This window comes from Corvus moneduloides, chromosome 5 (genome assembly GCF_009650955.1).
Source record: "Corvus moneduloides isolate bCorMon1 chromosome 5, bCorMon1.pri, whole genome shotgun sequence".
NCBI lineage: Eukaryota > Metazoa > Chordata > Aves > Passeriformes > Corvidae > Corvus > Corvus moneduloides.
In genome coordinates this window covers 23,876,479-23,894,222 of record NC_045480.1, presented here as the reverse complement: position 1 = coordinate 23,894,222, position 17,744 = coordinate 23,876,479, and the positions used below count along the sequence as shown (strand labels likewise).

Genomic DNA, 17,744 nt, shown 5'->3' with positions numbered 1-17,744 from the left:
CAAGAGGAACCGTGGAGCTCCATTTTCCAAATGCCTAGAAACGCCTGAAGCAAGGCTGCAAGGCTCCCACTGGCAGTGGAGGAGCCAGCTGCTACCAGCCAGTACCCCCATCTCCAGGTCTTGGCTGCTGGGCTGCCATGTAGGGCCACTGGTGCAAGCACACGGGCATCTAGGTGACTTCCATGAATTAATGATATCAGTGATACTGTCTGTGCACTGCCAGAAGGGGGAAGGATGGTTTTTGTGCTAGTTTTGATTGATGATTTGAAAACAGATGGTGCTGGCAGGGTTGAGTGTGATGTGGTACCACAGGTTTAGAAGAATTCACATTTCATACTTTGTCTCAGTAGATACAGGCCCTGATCATCTAAAGGTTTATGTATATTCACAATCCATGAATGTAATTAGCTGATTTACTTTGTTCAAGCTGTTCAGGTGCTTAAAGTGAAACACTGGTGTGTGAGTCTGCAACACCACCACGAGGGTTTTATTAGCTCTCAGTACTTGAAACTGATGTACTGGCTGGTGTATCATTTTCTTCTGTAATTGTGCTATACAGCCTTGTTTATGACTGCATACCATTACAAGCAGAAATATTTACAGAAGCTGCAGGACCGAGTGCTGGAGAGGCTCGACACAAGCCTTACATGCAGCACTTGTGGAACTGAGGCGTGGGCCAGGTGGTCCTGGCAGCTCCTTCCCAGCACCCACCAACAACCCTGTGGGCAGAAAATGGCATTTCTGGAACTTCTACAAGTGACTAAATGTGCGTGGCATTTCACAGAACAAAGATGAGACTTTCCTCACAGCCTCAGGGGCTTGCCAGGCCACACCCTGGAGCCTTTGCTGCATACAGTGGGGCATCATTGTTTCTTCAACGAGAACTCCAGTATCAATACAGGCTGGGGAATGAAGGGATTAAGGAGCCCTGCCAAGGACTTGGAGGTGCTGGTGAATGGAGAGCAATGTGGACTTGCAGCCCAGCCCAGAAAGCCAAGCATGTTGTGGGCTGCATCAAAAGAAACATGGCCATCAAGTGAGTGAGGTGAGTGTCCCTCTCTGCTCTAGACTTGTGAGACCCCACCTAGAGTGCAGTGTCCAGCTCTGGAGTCCTCAGCACAGGAAAGACATGGACCTGTGGGATAGGGTCCAGAAGAGGGCCATGAAGATGATCAGAGGAGTGGAGCATCTCTGCTGTGAAGACAGGCTGAGAAAGCTGGGTTTGTCCAGCCTGGAGAAGAGGTCTCTTGGTGTTACAACTCCACCCCTGAAGGCAGGGTAACTGAGGTTCTTGTTAATAGATCACTTGGAGCAGATGAGAGTGAAATGACACTGAATTACCAGTGTTTAAACAAAAGTATGAAAATATCACTTAAGAAAATATATAAGGAAGAGAGAAGAGAAGATGGAGAGTAAAGATACCACCACCCATAGATCCAGCAACAAAACTGCAATTTTGGTATTCATTGGTCAACGTGATGGTCACAGTCTTGATCCATCAGGGGTGGAGGTACCCCCCAAAACAAAAAATTCAATGGGTTAATATACATTCAGGTTCAGGTGGGAATGCCCAGGTACCTCCCCCGGGGAGGGAGTTTTACACTGCCTGATGCAACACTGTGGATCGTGGCCAGTCCTCTGATGGACGGCCTCAATAATGAGTCTTGGGGTGTTCTGGGGTTTTTTTTAGCAGGGCATGTTGTGATACGACAAGGGATAATGGTTTTAAACTAAAAGAGGGTCAATTCACACTAGATATAAGGAAGGAATTTTTTATGATGAAGTGGTGGAATGCTGGAACAGGATTCCCAGAGAGGTGATGGATGTCCCATCCATGGAAACATTCAAGGTCAGGTTAGATGGGACTTTGAGCAACCTGTTCTAGCTGAAGATCTCCCTGCTCACTGTGGGAGCACTGGACTAGATGATCTTTCTTTTAAATCCTCCCATCTCTTTATACTCAAATAATTTTAAAAAAAGAAAAGTCCTGCAGTCCTGCAGCAGTCCTTAGGTAGCCTATATGTAGGGCTGCTACCAGCTCCATCAGAAAATCAATACATTGCATCTTGAGTAACATTTTTGTGGCTGTCATCTGCTCTTTGGCAAGTGCAGAGCACATCTGTCTTACCAGGACTGTTGTCATCCTTCTCTTGCAGGGACCACTGGGTTGCAGGCCCTTCTTCGGCAGGACTAAAGTGGCAGATGAGTCTCCTTTTCACCTGCAGTGTCCAACTACAGATACTGCATCCATAACACTCATCAGACTCCTCCCTGCCCTTGCCACAGGTCTTACCTTTCAGAGTGGTTACTGAGCTGGGCCCTGCACAGTGGCTCATTCATTTGGCTGTCATTAACCTTCCAAGAACAGAGAAATGTTCTTGCTGAAAAGTGGGCAAGCTCCTTACTGTCAGTGTTGCCCTCCACATTGCTCTCTTTGTTCAGAAAAGTAAATTGAGACTTGAGAGAAAAGCTCAAGATTCAGCAGGCCATCCCCAGTCGAACTCTCTGCCCTTAAAATGCTGCTGAAAATACTTCTATCAAAGATGTTTCCCACTTATGGGGCATAATTATAAGTTGTGTTCCTTTACAGCCAAAATCTTTGGTCATGACAGAATTCAGTCTTAAGTTTAATAGAGTTTTAATTTTTTGACTTATTTTTATCTCCACAGTCCTTTGAGTCCTACTTCCACTGGGAGATAACGTGCTGACTAAACACATTTAGTTCTACCTTACAGATTCCCATAAGGCTGAAAACCCTTGCAGTTGAGCTTGGATCTCAGATACACTCTCTGCAAGGTGAGATTTACTGTGGCCTCAGGGGTTGTTCCATGTATCAGGAACTTGGCAGCACAGTGGAGATGCCCTGCCTGATGTGGCTTCCCACAGCAAAGCAATGTAGTTCATTGAGGAAGTCTTGGTGTGCCAGGGCATTGCCAGAGCTACTCATCAAAGGTTGGACCACAATTTCTTGGGCTGTTACAAATGGATTTTGCTGGCAATGTGTTATGTCCTCCAGGCCGTAATAACTTGCTTTGATGGCTTTGTCCCATCTTAGCTTTTACTGACAGTAAAATAAGGTTCTAACAGATAGCTGTATGGCTAACAGAAGGGACAGGTTATCTTCTGGCTGTGTGCAACTCCTCCAGAGTGCTGGCCTTATAATTGGAAATCCTGGATTTGGACAGCCTCCTCAGGACGTGCAGATTTCTGTTTATTCAAACAGATTTCTGTGCAGTGCAAGCAGCTTGGCAAAACAACACAGGATGCTCTTCCTGGGATCATTTTGTAAAGGAATGCATAAATCACCTGTTTTCAAGTCCTCGAAGGAATAGTATTGCTTTGAGGTAACTGCTTGCAAATGGTAGTAAATAACCATGTAATGGTCACATAGATGACTTTCAATTTTATTTTAAGTTAATGCAAACACAGGTTTCAGCTACTTTCTGCCTTCTGAAAGAATGGACCTTGATCCAGTAATAAAGTGTGCACAGCACTCTGTTTTTTTATGCTGTCTTTGCTACCTGCCAGTGATGGTCACTGCCAGCAAGCTTTTCTTGTATGTAAAGTGGGGGGAAGTCTTATTGTAGTTATGGTAGAAAATCCATGTCTGTTAAGTGAATTATGTTTCTGTATTGCAGTTAAAGTACTTGCAGGGAACGGTATTTGGACTCAAAAACGTGAAGTCAGTAACTTAGGACATTTAAAAGATTGCAGCTAAAGCCAAGAACATGGAAAACAAAACCTGAAATGCTTAGGATTTTTGGAAATTCCTCACCTATAGCTCTCAAACTAGTCTAGGTCTTGTCAGAGCTCAGGATATTAAATGTGGGACTTTGTGAGCCTGAGCATTTCCAGAGACCTGCCCTGCATTTCAGTAATGTTGAAAGTTTATGTCAAAAGGCGAAAGTCTCAAAGGTTTTTTTATGTGGCACCTTGTTTCATTTTTTTTCCCTGCAGCTGCTAATTTTTTATAGGCTACAGGTGATCCATACCCTCTTCTCTTGGAGTCCAACTAGGAGTCTTCAGCTTGCTTTTGAAGCATTAAGCGAGGAGGAAACCATTCTAAAGCAAGGCTTGGCACATGTCCAGATGAGCCAAAAGTGTCAGTCTTTTTCCAGGGGCAAGACTCCAGCTGAAACTCAACATGTCTGTGATCTTGCAGTGCAGAAAAAGGGAACAACATGCCAAAAGGCTCTTGTGGCCGAGGGACTTGGGGTCAGGCTGGAGCTAGGAAACCTTGGGGCATCTTGTGTAATAGACAGCACCTTCCTGGATTATTGCTTTGTGATTTTTCCTGCAGGTCATGATCAGGTGGGTAAAACACTGTCCCTCCCCAGGATGCCTGTGTGTTACATGCTGGCAGGGCAGTGCTGCAGCCACCGAGAGCTGCGTTCCCCATGCAGGAAGGGTTCAGGTGGTAGCACATTCCACATGCTGCCCCACTGCCTCCTGTCCCTGCTGTGCCCTAGTGTATGCCATTGCAGGTTGGAATGCAGCGAAATGGAGAGGGGCCTCCAGCTTCACTGTGTTTCTGCATGGTTCTGTCATGTGGAATTGCTTTCAGATCTCATCCCCTGATAATTTTGTGTGGCTTGGGTTTTTTTAAATATTATTCATCAAGCTTCAGGTTGAAAAGCACTTAGATGGAGCAACCACCTGTTCCTGTTAATGAGCAGCCCTTATATTGCAAGGGCTCATGAAGAACAAAATCTGCTGTTCAGTTAGATACAGGTACAGTACTTAACTGCAGGGCAGTGTCCACATCTCACACAGAGCAGGAAGGCCAGCAATCTGTCTGCCACAGTCTCTGATTCTCCCTGGAGAGCTTCAGTATAAAATTCTTCAATTCACGGGGCATTTAAAATGAATTTAAAAATTGGCCATCCATGCTACATTAAACACTGCTTGGAATATTGACAGGCTTTTATATACAGAAATACTTTAGTTTATACTAGGCCAGTGGCTTAGGAATAGCTCTCCTATCTCTTCACCACTTAGTCTTGCTGGTAATTATTTATGTGCAAAGCAGAAAGGTACTGAAAAGAGACTTCAGGTGTAAGAGAGGCTGGAGCAAAGTCCCAGAGAAATCGGAAGGTAGCAAGAGGGTGACAAAGTAGGAATGAGCTGTAGTTGCTTGGAGGACATGAAAAAGCAGACGTGCAAGACCAGTGAACATAGAGTCTTGTACAGTAAGGATGGCAACTGGGCAAATCCAGGCTTGTTCCTGGCTCAGTATGTATCACTTTGACTGTTTCAGAAGAGCTCCAGCTCTTAAGCAGCCTGAGAACAAATAAACCTGGTCGTGGCATTTCCTTCATCCATGCTAGAAAGCTTTACTGTGCTGCGGTGACTAGCCAGTACAGTGCAAAAACCTCTTTTGTAGGGCAGCTTTATTTAACTTTTGAAAAAATAAGGTCAGAAATTTAGGGCAATTAGTGCAAGCAAAGCTCAGCAGGTTCACATCTCCCTTATGCAACCAGATCTCTAATTACTATCCGCATATTTTAAACACTTTATACAGTCCTTCGAAATACAATTTTTCTCTGACTACACTCTTGTGTGCTGTTTCTTGGATTTTTTTTAGCAGTTGAGAGCTGCATATGTTTTCTGTCTTAATATGTAATTCTCTCCCTACTTCATCTTCAATAACATATTTGAGTAAATTTTGCTGTTTATTTACAATTGCATTTGGAATTATGGGTTGTAACTTGAGTAAGCTGGACGGTTAGGAAACCAAAATGAGCTTTTGAATTATACAGATTAAGCACGAAACTTTAGATACATGTTTCATGGGTAAGCAGTTTATTACATTTGTAGACCTGCTCTGTTGAAGGCATGTGTTTTTGAGAGTTGAGGCTGATTCTAATGTCATCAAATTTGTTCTGTATGTTTCTAATGTGTCCCTTTGTCTTGTTTACACAGAGACTTTGCTTACGTGGCAAGAGACAAAGACACAAGAATTCTGAAATGTCATGTGTTTCGATGTGACACACCTGCAAAAGCCATTGCTACAAGTTTACACGAAATCTGCTCAAAGGCAAGTGGATTTAAAATCAGCTGCGTTTGTCTGTTCAGAGGTCCCTAAGCCTTATACATGTAATCAGTGGTTGTATGCAGTGTTAGTTTAGTTTATATAACTGGCAATGAGAAACAGCACAGAGAATTTGTGAGGAAAAGAACACAAATGGATGGGAATTATGGGAGAGTGGGCATTTAGATTTGAGGAGGATGATATGTGCTTTTGATTCGACAAGTGTGTATAGAGACCAAAGGCTTTCCTGAATAATAAAGAAGCTGCAGGTTCAAAATGGAAAGAGAACACAGAGGTTCAATTAATTATAAACAATGATGTTAAACTCCATAAATGAATCAGACCTTGTTTGAATGGTGTTATTCAATGGTACTATCCTGCAGGACACAGAGGAAAATAGTTGCTAACTGTATTTAAAAAATCATGGGGGAAAAGGGGTTTAAGGTACTCTAGTTATGTATACTAGAGGATATGTTCCTGCTCTGATAGTGTTGTCCATAATACTGGGGGGGAGTGTTCTTTTCGGTCATTCTACCTTACAGATTTGACACCATTCTCTGGCTATTAATTTTGGTTTTCTTGGATGATCAGTTATGAGTGTCCTCTGTACAGTCATTTCATGCATCAGCAACAATGCAGCACATCCTTTACAGAGGGCAATCTGATTGAAGTGCTTTACAAAGAGGAAGTTAAAACTAATCTACTTGAAACTCTTCTTTTATTTTTTGTTGAGATGTGGTGGATTTGAGACTGCCCCTTTTTAAAAATATCATGTTGCTCTTTTTGGTTTTCCTTAAAGCATGTTAGTTTGCATCATGGAAAACGTGGGCTGTGGGGATGAATAACATTATCAGTTATCCCTGTGTAACTTGTCTCGTCATGAGTCACAGCTCTTCTAGAAATGCTAGTTAGAAAACCTTCAGGTTTTAAAATTCTGCTGTATGACTGTCATTTGCTTTTTACATTTTGTCTTCATGTTAGTGAATGGAATCAGTGATGCCAAACCCTCCTCTGTAGCCAGTTGCATAGGCTAAAAATTTTTTGGTTTTGCAACACTGAAGACATGGTACTGAACTTTTTTGTGGTGTTTCATGCAAGCAAGGTTGAGTCTTTACACAGGGTGCATACTGTAACCCTCTGGGCACCACAGTTATGCCTGAGGCAGAAGGTAGCCCATCAACTGTGCAAAGCCTGGCAGGTTTGTCCAGGTTTGGGTGCCAGAGGGAGTGCCAGTGGCAGCACTCGGGGAGCTGCTCAGGTTGGTCAAGGAGCTGCAGGCTGTGCTTGGTGAATTTTAACATCAGCACTGCAGCAGTGGCTGACTGGAGACCTGTTACGTTCTTCCCAGTTATCCTCCAACTCCCCAACTCACACAGATGTTTCCAGCAAGCCTAGCAGGGAAAAACATGCTACACAGGCCCTACCACTGCTGCTTTTATCCTGTAAGGTCAACATCAAGTAAATGCCATGGTAGCTTTACACAGGAATATCAGAAAGGGAGTAGAGCTGTCACATAAGTAACTATGACATGAAACTTCTGACACTAATTTTGGATAAGAGAACAACTAGGCATTTAAAACCATAGCTAACAGTAACACAGTTAATTCAGCAATAGATGTAATCCTGATCCAGGAAAACACTTGGCTTGTGTTCACATGCTGTACCTCTTTACTGAGTCAGGGTTTCTTCTTAAGCTACTGTGTATAATTTTTCATCAGAGGGCAGGAATATTCCCATATGTCCCTGCAACAGAAAATACTTTCAGAATATAAAACCTAAAAAAAAAAAGGAGGAGGGCAGAGGAGAGAAATTTGCTAGAAGCCTTTTCAGACCAAGTGTCATCTGCTGTAACACCAGTTATCTTTATAGCTTAATTACAATGAACAGTCATAACATAAAGAAGCAGATACCTATGGTTTATATACGAGCTTTGGAAAACCTCTGTTAGCTTCCCTGGATCCTTTCTCAGTCATATATTTGTAGTGAATAGCCATCCAAAATGTTTATTTACAAGTGGGGCTTTTTTCCTCTTTTGCTAGTACTACACATTTTGAGGGAAGGATATGTTGTATTTTGCACAGGATTTCTAATTCCAGAATAAACATAAAAATGGAGGAAAAAAGTTTACACAGCAGAAGATAGTTCAGAGAGGAACATGCATAATGAACACCTTCTTCTCTGTGTGTTAAATATTTATGTTTCTTGCTCTATTACTCCTCACTATAATTTTGCTCTTGATAAAAATGACTAGTTTTTTTCCTCCTCAACCTCTCTTTCATCTAGGCTTGGACACCACCTAGGTTCTTTATGTATTTAAGGAATGGTGAATGAAGTGGAGTAAAATTAAAGTTGTTAAAAGAATAACCTGCTTAGTCATGTACCTTCTGACTTATTTCAGATTTCAGAAGCTAGGGTTATAATAGGGGTAAATTTATAGTTGCTGCTGTACTATATATTTTTTTTTAAATGCTGTATTATCACTGTCTTCTTCAGATTATGGCTGAACGGAAGAATGCTAAAGCTATGGCTTGCAGCTCATTGCAAGATAGGACAAATGTCACCCTTGATGTTCCTCTGCAAGGTACTGTGTGTTACAGCTAGTATCCTCAGGATGGTGCTATTTCAGATAAGTTTTGTTTCTGATGCAGCTTTTGACCAAAACTGAGCATATTGGGGGGAGAAGTCAGGAGTGTAATCCTGCCTTTTAATTAGTGTATCTGACTGGTGGTAATCTGTTCCTGTTTCACTTTAAGTATTTTTCTTGGTTATATTGACAGTTATGGACTCCTGCTCAGTTATGTCAACTTGTCCATTTCCTCTTTTATTTTGAAATGCAAGTGTTGCAAACACAGTCTTACTTATTTGTGGCTACTCAGAATATTGTCTTTTTCAAATCAAAATACCTCCTGACTTGAGACTGCACCAGTTGGCCAGATCTTCCTTAAAACCAGAATATACTCCAGTTAATAACTCGGATTCAGAAAAGCCATAGGAGAATTCCTCCTAGGTTTCAGCATCTATTTCAGCAACTTCTATTTCAGCAAGGGTGCAAGCAGGTTGTCACCCAGCTGAAGAGCCTTTTGCACACTCTACTGCATGGTAGAAGGAAGTTGCCTTTGCGTGCCATTATTAGTCATATCTTAGTAGTTGCTGTTTTGAAAGGATTTCAGGAGAACAAATACACTTTGTGTTAGCTTTACAGCAAATTATACACTTCTAGATCCACCAGGTTGTACTGAATGTCTTACTCCTAATCCATACATCAGCTTGTGCAATGGTCTGTGTAATGTGTACTGTTCAGGCAGTAGTATTGATTACTTGGAGACTGTTTAACATACTAGCAAGGATTAAAAGCAGATTCCAGATTTTACATAGTTATTGCAGTGAAACTTAGGTCTGTATATCTCAAAGACCCATTCATCTGTATTTTCTGCATTTTAATATGCCAGCCATATAATGTGATTTTATTCTTAGCATAGACCAAAAATTCCTTTAGAAATTATTGAGGCTTGTTCTTGTTAGAAGGAGTAAAAATTTATTTTAATCAATGCAATAGCATCAGAGTACAATTAATGGATAAACAGTTCTTGTTATTGATTAAATAAAAGTGTTTTTTCCTGCTGTGAATGCTGATTAACAGAAATTGACTTTTGTTCCCATGCAGTAGATTTCCCAACACCAAAGACAGAACTGGTACAGAAGTTCCACGTCCAGTACCTGGGCATGCTACCTGTAGCTAAACCTGTAGGTATGTAACACTTAAGTGAATTCCAAAGTACCTTGCTTAAATTCTAATGGTTTGTCAACTGCCAGTGCATGATTTTTGAAGGGTAGCAACTCTTCTGTTTCAGTCATATGAATCAAGCATGAAGACATCTAATATTCAGGGCATCATATGAACATGTGTTTTGCAAACAGTATTCTGGGAGCTGCCCAGAAGGTGAAGTTTCTTTCAGCTTTCTCTGAATATGAGCTCTGCTACTAATGAGAAGGGCCCTAAAGAACTGAAACAGTACAAAAACTAAACAAGATGCTATCCTGGTTTTTTTTATATGCCAGAGGCATCTGTTTTGGTTTTTCAGATGGAGAAATACAACTTCACAATACTTTCTTCCATTATCAAATTAATTTTAATAAGACATCCAAAACAATCTGTTTTCTATACTATGTGTGAAGATAAAAAAATCTGTTATTGTTTACATATATTATTTTTCACTATTGCATTTTATTCTGTTTTAGGAATGGATACTCTGAACAATGCCATTGAAAGTCTAATGGCTTCCTCTAGCAAAGATGACTGGATGCCAGTTACCATGAATGTTGCTGATGCTACTGTCACAGTCATCAATGAAAGAGTAAGGCAGACTGTGCTGTTTTAAACACAGTTAACATAGTATGAGTGTTGAAAACCAGGAACACGGAAATGCTAGTAGGGTTAATGTAAACTAAAATTCATTTGCTTATTTTGCATTTTATTTCTTTCCAGAGTCTGCAGAGGCTCTTACTGCTCATTTCAGCTTCAGTTTTCTTTATCATTCCAAGCATCTTCTCAGAAATAAATTATTTTAAGTATTCATTAGATATTCAAATTCAGTGTTTTACTTTCCAGGAATTTTGAGCCTAAAATGTAGGTTAAACCCGAAGTAGCAATCCTAAATTCCAAACTGCATTTGCCTTATTCTTGGTACAGAAGCCAAGAGTAATATAAAAGTCTGTGTTACAGAAGAAAATGTAGAGCATTTTCCATAGAGTTTAATACAGTTAAACTTACTAATGCAGTCTTTTATATATGTCTTTCTATGAGCTACTAAACCAACATCTCTATAACATACCAATGATAGGGGAGTATGTTTTGGGGTCATTATAGCCATGTTGTTTTGTTTCTTCACAAAACAAGCAGCTTTTAAAATGTACAACATTTTAAAATTTTGCAGTAATGCTCAAAGCCTCGGTTTTCTGGTGACAGCCTAGAAGAGGAGATCCAGCCCAGGCTTGGGCACGCTTGGTTTATGTAGCTAGATAAGAAGGAGTTACAATACTGTAGCAGTATATCCTCCCATTGAATCGAAATTGAAAGTTCCACAGAGTATCCAGTAGTAATGATCAATCCTTTGATTTGTGACCAGAATGAAGAGGAAGTCATGGTGGAGTGTCGTGTGCGGTTCCTGTCCTTCATGGGAGTAGGCAAAGACATCCACACGTTCGCCTTCATTATGGACACGGGAAACCAGCATTTTGAGTGCCATGTTTTTTGGTGTGAACCAAATGCAGGCAATGTATCAGAAGCTGTTCAGGCTGCTTGTATGGTAAGTGAGCTTCTTCAAAGGCATCTAATAGCACTTAAGATTTTCACCGCCTCCATAAATTGTTTTTTTCAAATTTGCAGTTATATTAATTTCAAGGCAGAGAAAAGAAAGATAAAAATAGGAATTGATATTATGATATATTTAATCAATTAAAATCCAAACATTTTAATGTTTAAAGTGCCAGCTTAGTGAACAATGCCCCTTTAATAATTTTCTCTCCTAACCTCTGCAACAATCTATGTAAATTAGAAATCTTTTCTTTCACTAAACAAGTTATCTGATGCCAGAAAAACATTTTTCTTGGAGTTGTGTTATGAAATCCAGTGGCAATACAGTGAATATAACCCTTGTTCTAGAGTAGCTGAACCCAGAAAACTTACTTTTCAGTTTTCAAATGGGTATTTATATGATTTAATATCTGTTGTGTGCTAATGGACAGTTTTTGCCCAAACATTGACAGACCAATTTCCCATTTACTTCAGCCGAGCTTTTTGTCACAGCCAAAACAGAGGTTTGACTGTATTTAATGAGAAAATGCTAAAAGTGTATTTTAAATGGTCTGTGAAGTTATTTGATCCAGTAATGACTGCAGAATGGCTTTGTTTTGTTGCAGTTACGGTATCAGAAGTGCTTAGTAGCCAGACCTCCTTCACAGAAAGTTCGGCCGCCCCCACCTCCTGCAGACTCAGTGACCAGAAGAGTTACCACTAACGTAAAAAGAGGAGTCTTGTCTCTCATTGACACTTTGAAACAGAAACGTCCGGTCACTGAGATGCCATAGCTGCGTAAGAGAGAAGATTCTCCTAACGTTTGACTGAAGATAACAGGAGCCACACTACGGAAAATGAATGGACGATGTCTGACCTTCCATTTCAGTTGCTGATGCTTTCTCTTCAGAGAATTTACCCCTATCAAAACAATGTTAGACAAGCATGTTCTCTCATTCTTGCCACCATCGTGTGATACGAAAAGAAGCATGAATAATTTTTTTGCTGTCAGTGAGTTACATCATGGGCAATGGAAGGTCTGTTTGATTGTAAATACATGAACATTACGTAAACTCACCGAAAAAAGAATATGGCCACATCCCTCCCAGTGAACTCATGCTAAAGTCCTTGGAGTGAATGATGCCTGAGTTAAAAGTTTCACCTTCTTGAGCTGGATTTGTCACAAACCAATCCTAAATCCTACAGCACTTTGCTCTGTTTTCAACACTGGAATAGGTACCAAGTATTAGCTACCACTGAATTACTGTAGATTAAATACCAAGTTTTATTTTTTACAGAATTACACCTGTTAGTTTTGAATTGTTTGTCAGCATTGGTCTAGCAACTGCTTTAACATCTTCCTGACATGCTTTTGAATCGTAGTGTCATTATGTCATCTTCTGGTTACACATTATGGTCTTACAGAAGAATTGTGTTTAAAACCAAACCAATGATGAAAAATCCAGAAGTGTTTTCAGTAATTGAGTTGCAGGATGATCCACTGAAGCTTTTCAGCTTTAAATATACAAATTCAACTACTGGCTGTTAAATTTATTCTCCTAAATTTATCATTAATTCATCAAAAATACTGTTTGTTTCACGGAGGGCTCAAACCAATCAGGAATAAGAAAGTAGTTAGTGATTTTATTGTCTTACAACTTTTATAGAGACTAAACTATTCCATACGTTTTCTATACAAGTGTTTGATGAAATGTTCAGTTCAGTGTCTGATTGCGTAATTCTCCCTTCCCCTCAGTTTGTTGCTGAATACTTAGCAGGCCAGAAGAAGAACAATTAAATTTCTTGTTACTTACAAAATTTCATGAAATTTATTTTACTTTTAACCCTCTTGTAACAAAATCAGAAGAGAGTTGTTTTTTAACAGGATGGTGTTTCACTGAGCTAGTACAATTGGATTTCAATGCTTTTGCTCCAAAGACTTAATCTAATTGATTTTCTTTACACACCTGAAGACCCTCACAAATCAGCCCAGCCTTGCCCTTGAAATTGTACTTCAGGCTAATTTTGAAATGCAGTCATGCATCTTCAGTCTCTCCCTTTGTCATCTTCTGTCTAGACCTACAGATTGGTACAAATTCTGGAAATGGAACATTAAGTATGTTTAACTAGTGTTAAAAATGTTTTGCATCCATTTATAGCTAGGTTCCAAACTCTAAGTGTCTCCCAAGTCTCCAAATCTTGTCATACTCCAATGATAAAGGAGCATTGACAAAGTTCTTGTTACAATAACTCTTTTTTTTATTTTACTATGCAAGAGACTGTTATAAACAAACTATTTTCTTTTTTATTTCCTTGTTTGAAGAAATTAATGACCACACCTGGCAAAGTAACTTAGGAACACAACAGGAAAAGAATGATGATTCAAGAAATTTCTGCATTGAAAAATGCAGGAACATCATTACTAAACTTAGCGTGATGTATGAGCAAGTATCAGGTAAAGGCTGGCTATGCAACTATTGTAATTAAATTTAGCTTTCTGCAATACCCTCTGAAGAGCTGATCCTCTCTGGATCTCAGATCTCTTCATGACCACGATTCTGCACCTCAGGCACTGAAGCAACTCATTCCCCTCTCAAGGCTCACGCTCTTCTTGCCACTTCCTTTGCACCTCTATTACTGGTACAGCTGGAGAAGCTGCTTATACTGAGTAGACAGGGAGAGCTGGAGGGGAGGGGATGCAAACAAACCCACCCCCTTTAGCAGTACCAGTGGTTTAACTGACCATGGAGCCAGATCACAAAGCATGGGGATGGCAGCTTGCATATAGCTTCTATAGTTTCCAATATTGATCCCAGTCACCTCTGTTAGGAGCAGCATACAAATTCACTTCCTATCAGAGAATCACAGAACTGTCTGGTTTGGAAGAGACCTTAAAGGTCGTCTAGTTCCAAACCCCTGTCAGGGGGGCACTTTTTGCTAGATGAAGTTGCCCATCCAACCTGGCCTCGTGCATTTCCAGGGATGACTGCTCTCAAACTGTGGTGGCTAACACCATACCCTTAGGTAGGATTGTGAAGTTAAGAGACAAAAGTTTCCTTGTTCATCATTGTGCTAGTGATTTACATTTTATTTTATTTTAAATTAAATATTTTGACAGTGTCTTTTTAAAGTTCCAGCTGACAATGTCATGATTTCGGATTGGCAACTGTTGTACAACAGTGAATTAATTTTAAACAGTATAATTAAATTTTGTAATTACATCTGCACAGCGCTGATTCTCCCCAAGAGAGATCCAGACTCTCTTTAACTAAACCAACACTTAGCAAACAGCAGTGTAAAGGTTCTACATCCGTGTTGTCAAGGCTAGGAACATCTGGTTAGCTTTCATTAGCAATGTGTGCAACTGCAGGCAGGGCTGAGGAGAAGACGGAAGGGTATTTGAAAAGCCGTACATCACTAGCCAGTGTATGTTTGAAGAGGTTTATGTCTGTTAACAAAATGCTGTTGATTTTGCAAATATTTAAGTAGTGTGCTTGATGATCGGACTATATGTGGCCTTTTTGCTTCAGTAGAGCTCCTTATTATCCAAACGATTTAATATGCACCCAAGTGTTTGTAGAATCAGAACCTAATATTGCAAAGCCTATTATCTTTTGTTTAACAGTATATTCAGACACTCTTTTTACCATGGCCAAAAAAGTATGTATGGGGTGTGTGTGTGTTTGAGCAACTGCAACTGTTCTAGTTGATGTTATAGCAACCCTTCAGTTATCTATGCATTTTTTATAATACCTAGTGATTCTGTAGGCCGGCAGCCATGTTCACTATGCCTTGTATGTCTGATGCCATATTCTAACTTAACCTGTTAAATACAGCTTAAAATATTTTTATTTATTCTATTTTTACTGAAATATCTTGCATTATTATGTTTATGTATTGTCTTTATTGGATGTGCTCTTGTAACATTCTCCACTCTGTATACTATAGGTTGCCTAAAAAAAGGCAGGCTTTGTAATTATTTGTAGTCACATTTTCATTGAAGTCTGTAGAAGAATCATGTAAAGCAAAGCTAGTATCTTCATTTTTTTCAATGCTAGTAGTAAGTTAGAGTAAGTATCATGTGTCAGTCAGTCATGCCATTAACACACTCCCTTGCTGAAGCAAGGAGATTTATCTTCACAGTCAATGACTAATAGATAAAAGCCTTTCTTTTGAAATCTGTAGTGCTGGCTGTAGGTTTTATTTAAGCCACTTACTGTTTCATTTAAAGGGGAGCAAGGAGATGTGGGAGTTGCAAGGCTACGGAGGCTATCTACAGGGCAGTTAACTGGGAATAACAAAAAGAGCATAGGAATTGCATAGAATCCATTCACAGTAAAATGAGGTTTAGTGATATACTTCCTGTGCAGAGTCACCTGTACCTACAGAAATATTATGCCCTTTAGTGGCAGAGGAACAAAAATTATGGAGTATCTAATAGCTTACACCAGTTCTCTGTCACTAAGAATTCTACATTTCTTTATTTTATTAAGCATTTCATGGATCATTTACCATGGAATCTAAAAGTGTTAGTACATCACCCATGGGAGAATGTTCTCATTTCAAGAGCCAGTATGGGCTCAGCATTTCAGCATTACCACTGAATGCATTACTCCTTTCTTGGGCATGTTAATTAACACATTGCCACAATGTGTGCTGTCCCGTCAGCCAATGCAGGTTTGATTTAACAGCAGTAAGAAACAAGGAAACACACCACTGTTTATTAGCAGAGCCCAGTCTTACATAAAAGTACCTGACTGACAATGGAAAGGACAATTTTCCCTGCTGTTGACCACTTCTCCACATTTAAGTGTAATCTGTTCTGAGAATAAATTTAGCTGCATAAAGTGATTGTCTCAACTGTTACTGCTCCATGAAACTGTGAAATTATTTTGTTCAAAATGGTGGTTGAGGGAAGGGAAAAACATACTGGTGGTTTAGAGGCAATAGCAGTACAATAAAGACTTTTGTATCTGAAAAGCTGAATCAACAGTTTCTAGTTGAAAATTACAAATAGACAACTGGATTACAGAAAAATAATTACGTAAGATACAGTTTTACTGTAAAAAGTCATTGAGTGTTATAGGCATCTACCTACAAGCCATCTGAAGTCAGTCCCAGATGTTGCCACCATATGATGTTCCCTGCCTACAAAGCAAGCTGCTGACCTGCAGTTGAAATACTCTCTCTCTGATATTCTTGGTAAGACATCAAGATTCTAACTGGTTTAACCTCCATACCGTGTCAAAAATGCAAATTTCTGAAAGCAAGATGAGGCCAGCTGTGGGACATCATGGCATATATTATATGTAAGTAGCCCAGAAATCCTGTTATTAGACACGTGTATGTTGTTTTACAAGTAATTTTAACTTTAATAATGAATGATACAGATCTCAATTAAAAAAAAAAAAAAATCATTCTCTAACTGCAGAAGCTCTTAAGTTTATTTTAAGCATTTAACAACCATATTGGGAAAAAAAAAATCTCCTTAGTGTCCAACATGCAGAATCTCTTCTCCTCCTAAATGGTTTTGAAATACAATAAGAATTTCTTTTTTTCCACTTCTACACATGGCATGTGTACAGATCTAAATCTATCCTTACAAGTTTCTTCAGAAGTAAGAGCAGAATTCACCATGTCACTGGAAGGGGTAAGGAGCATGGATTGCTCACAGGGATATGCAGAAGGTGAGGGATGTCTGTGTAGGACAGCTGGCTCAGATTAAAATGCTAAAAGAAATTTTCACTGATTCAGTGAAGCAAGGATATTTATCTGATGAACAAGAGCCAGCTGTCTACACTGCTGGTGTAATATCATTTACATCCTTTCTTTAAAAGGTACTGCTGATCCAGTGACACTGACTGATGTGAGTGAAGAAAAAATAGAGATGTTATAACGTTTTCTCTGGGTGGGTCTCAATGCAGACCCATATGTCAAATCAGTTAAGTTCCAGACTACATTGGTCTACTCCTAGCAACACTCTTCCCAAGTATCTGAAATGGTTGCCTGGAGGAAAATTTCTCTTCTGGGCCACAGCTACCTTTGCCTTTCTATATTGCTGTGCTCTCTCTATTTCATTTTCACAAGTTCCAAATACAAATCAGATTTGTTGTTAAAAGTATCTCTGTGCCTCCCTTTATCCTCTCCTCAGATTATAAGACAATCGTAGATATTTTACAGTTATTTTATTTTGTCTTTGCTAGCAAGAGGGAGCACGGCTGTTTCCAAAGACAGTCAACTACTTTTTGTCCAGTCATTATTCAGCTGACTTGCGGTAACATTTATAAAAATGTTACTTTGACAGTAGCAGCTCTTTTCAACTAAGAACTGTTTATGTTAAGAAATTGATAAAAAGCAGTTATGAACCATGACAGTCTGATGTGACATTATGATGACAATTCAGTGTTTTTAGCATGAGAA

General features: G+C 39.7%; 1 protein-coding gene across 18 annotated transcripts in view; it reads left to right on the top strand.

The window, feature by feature from the left end:
- APBB2 (amyloid beta precursor protein binding family B member 2) overlaps positions 1–16,304 on the top strand; it is a 184,869-nt gene extending 168,565 nt beyond the window's left edge. For 16 of the 18 annotated variants that reach the window (XM_032108080.1, XM_032108082.1, XM_032108084.1 and 13 more), the window contains 6 exons: positions 5,923–6,037; positions 8,525–8,612; positions 9,696–9,779; positions 10,271–10,386; positions 11,158–11,337; positions 11,951–16,304. In XM_032108080.1, the coding sequence (XP_031963971.1) occupies positions 5,923–6,037; positions 8,525–8,612; positions 9,696–9,779; positions 10,271–10,386; positions 11,158–11,337; positions 11,951–12,118 (751 nt within the window). In that variant the 3' untranslated portion in view covers positions 12,119–16,304. The remainder of the gene's footprint in view (positions 1–5,922; positions 6,038–8,524; positions 8,613–9,695; positions 9,780–10,270; positions 10,387–11,157; positions 11,338–11,950) is intronic. The other 2 variants (XM_032108083.1, XM_032108093.1) reach the window with 1 other exon arrangement.
- The last annotated feature ends 1,440 nt before the right edge of the window (positions 16,305–17,744 follow it).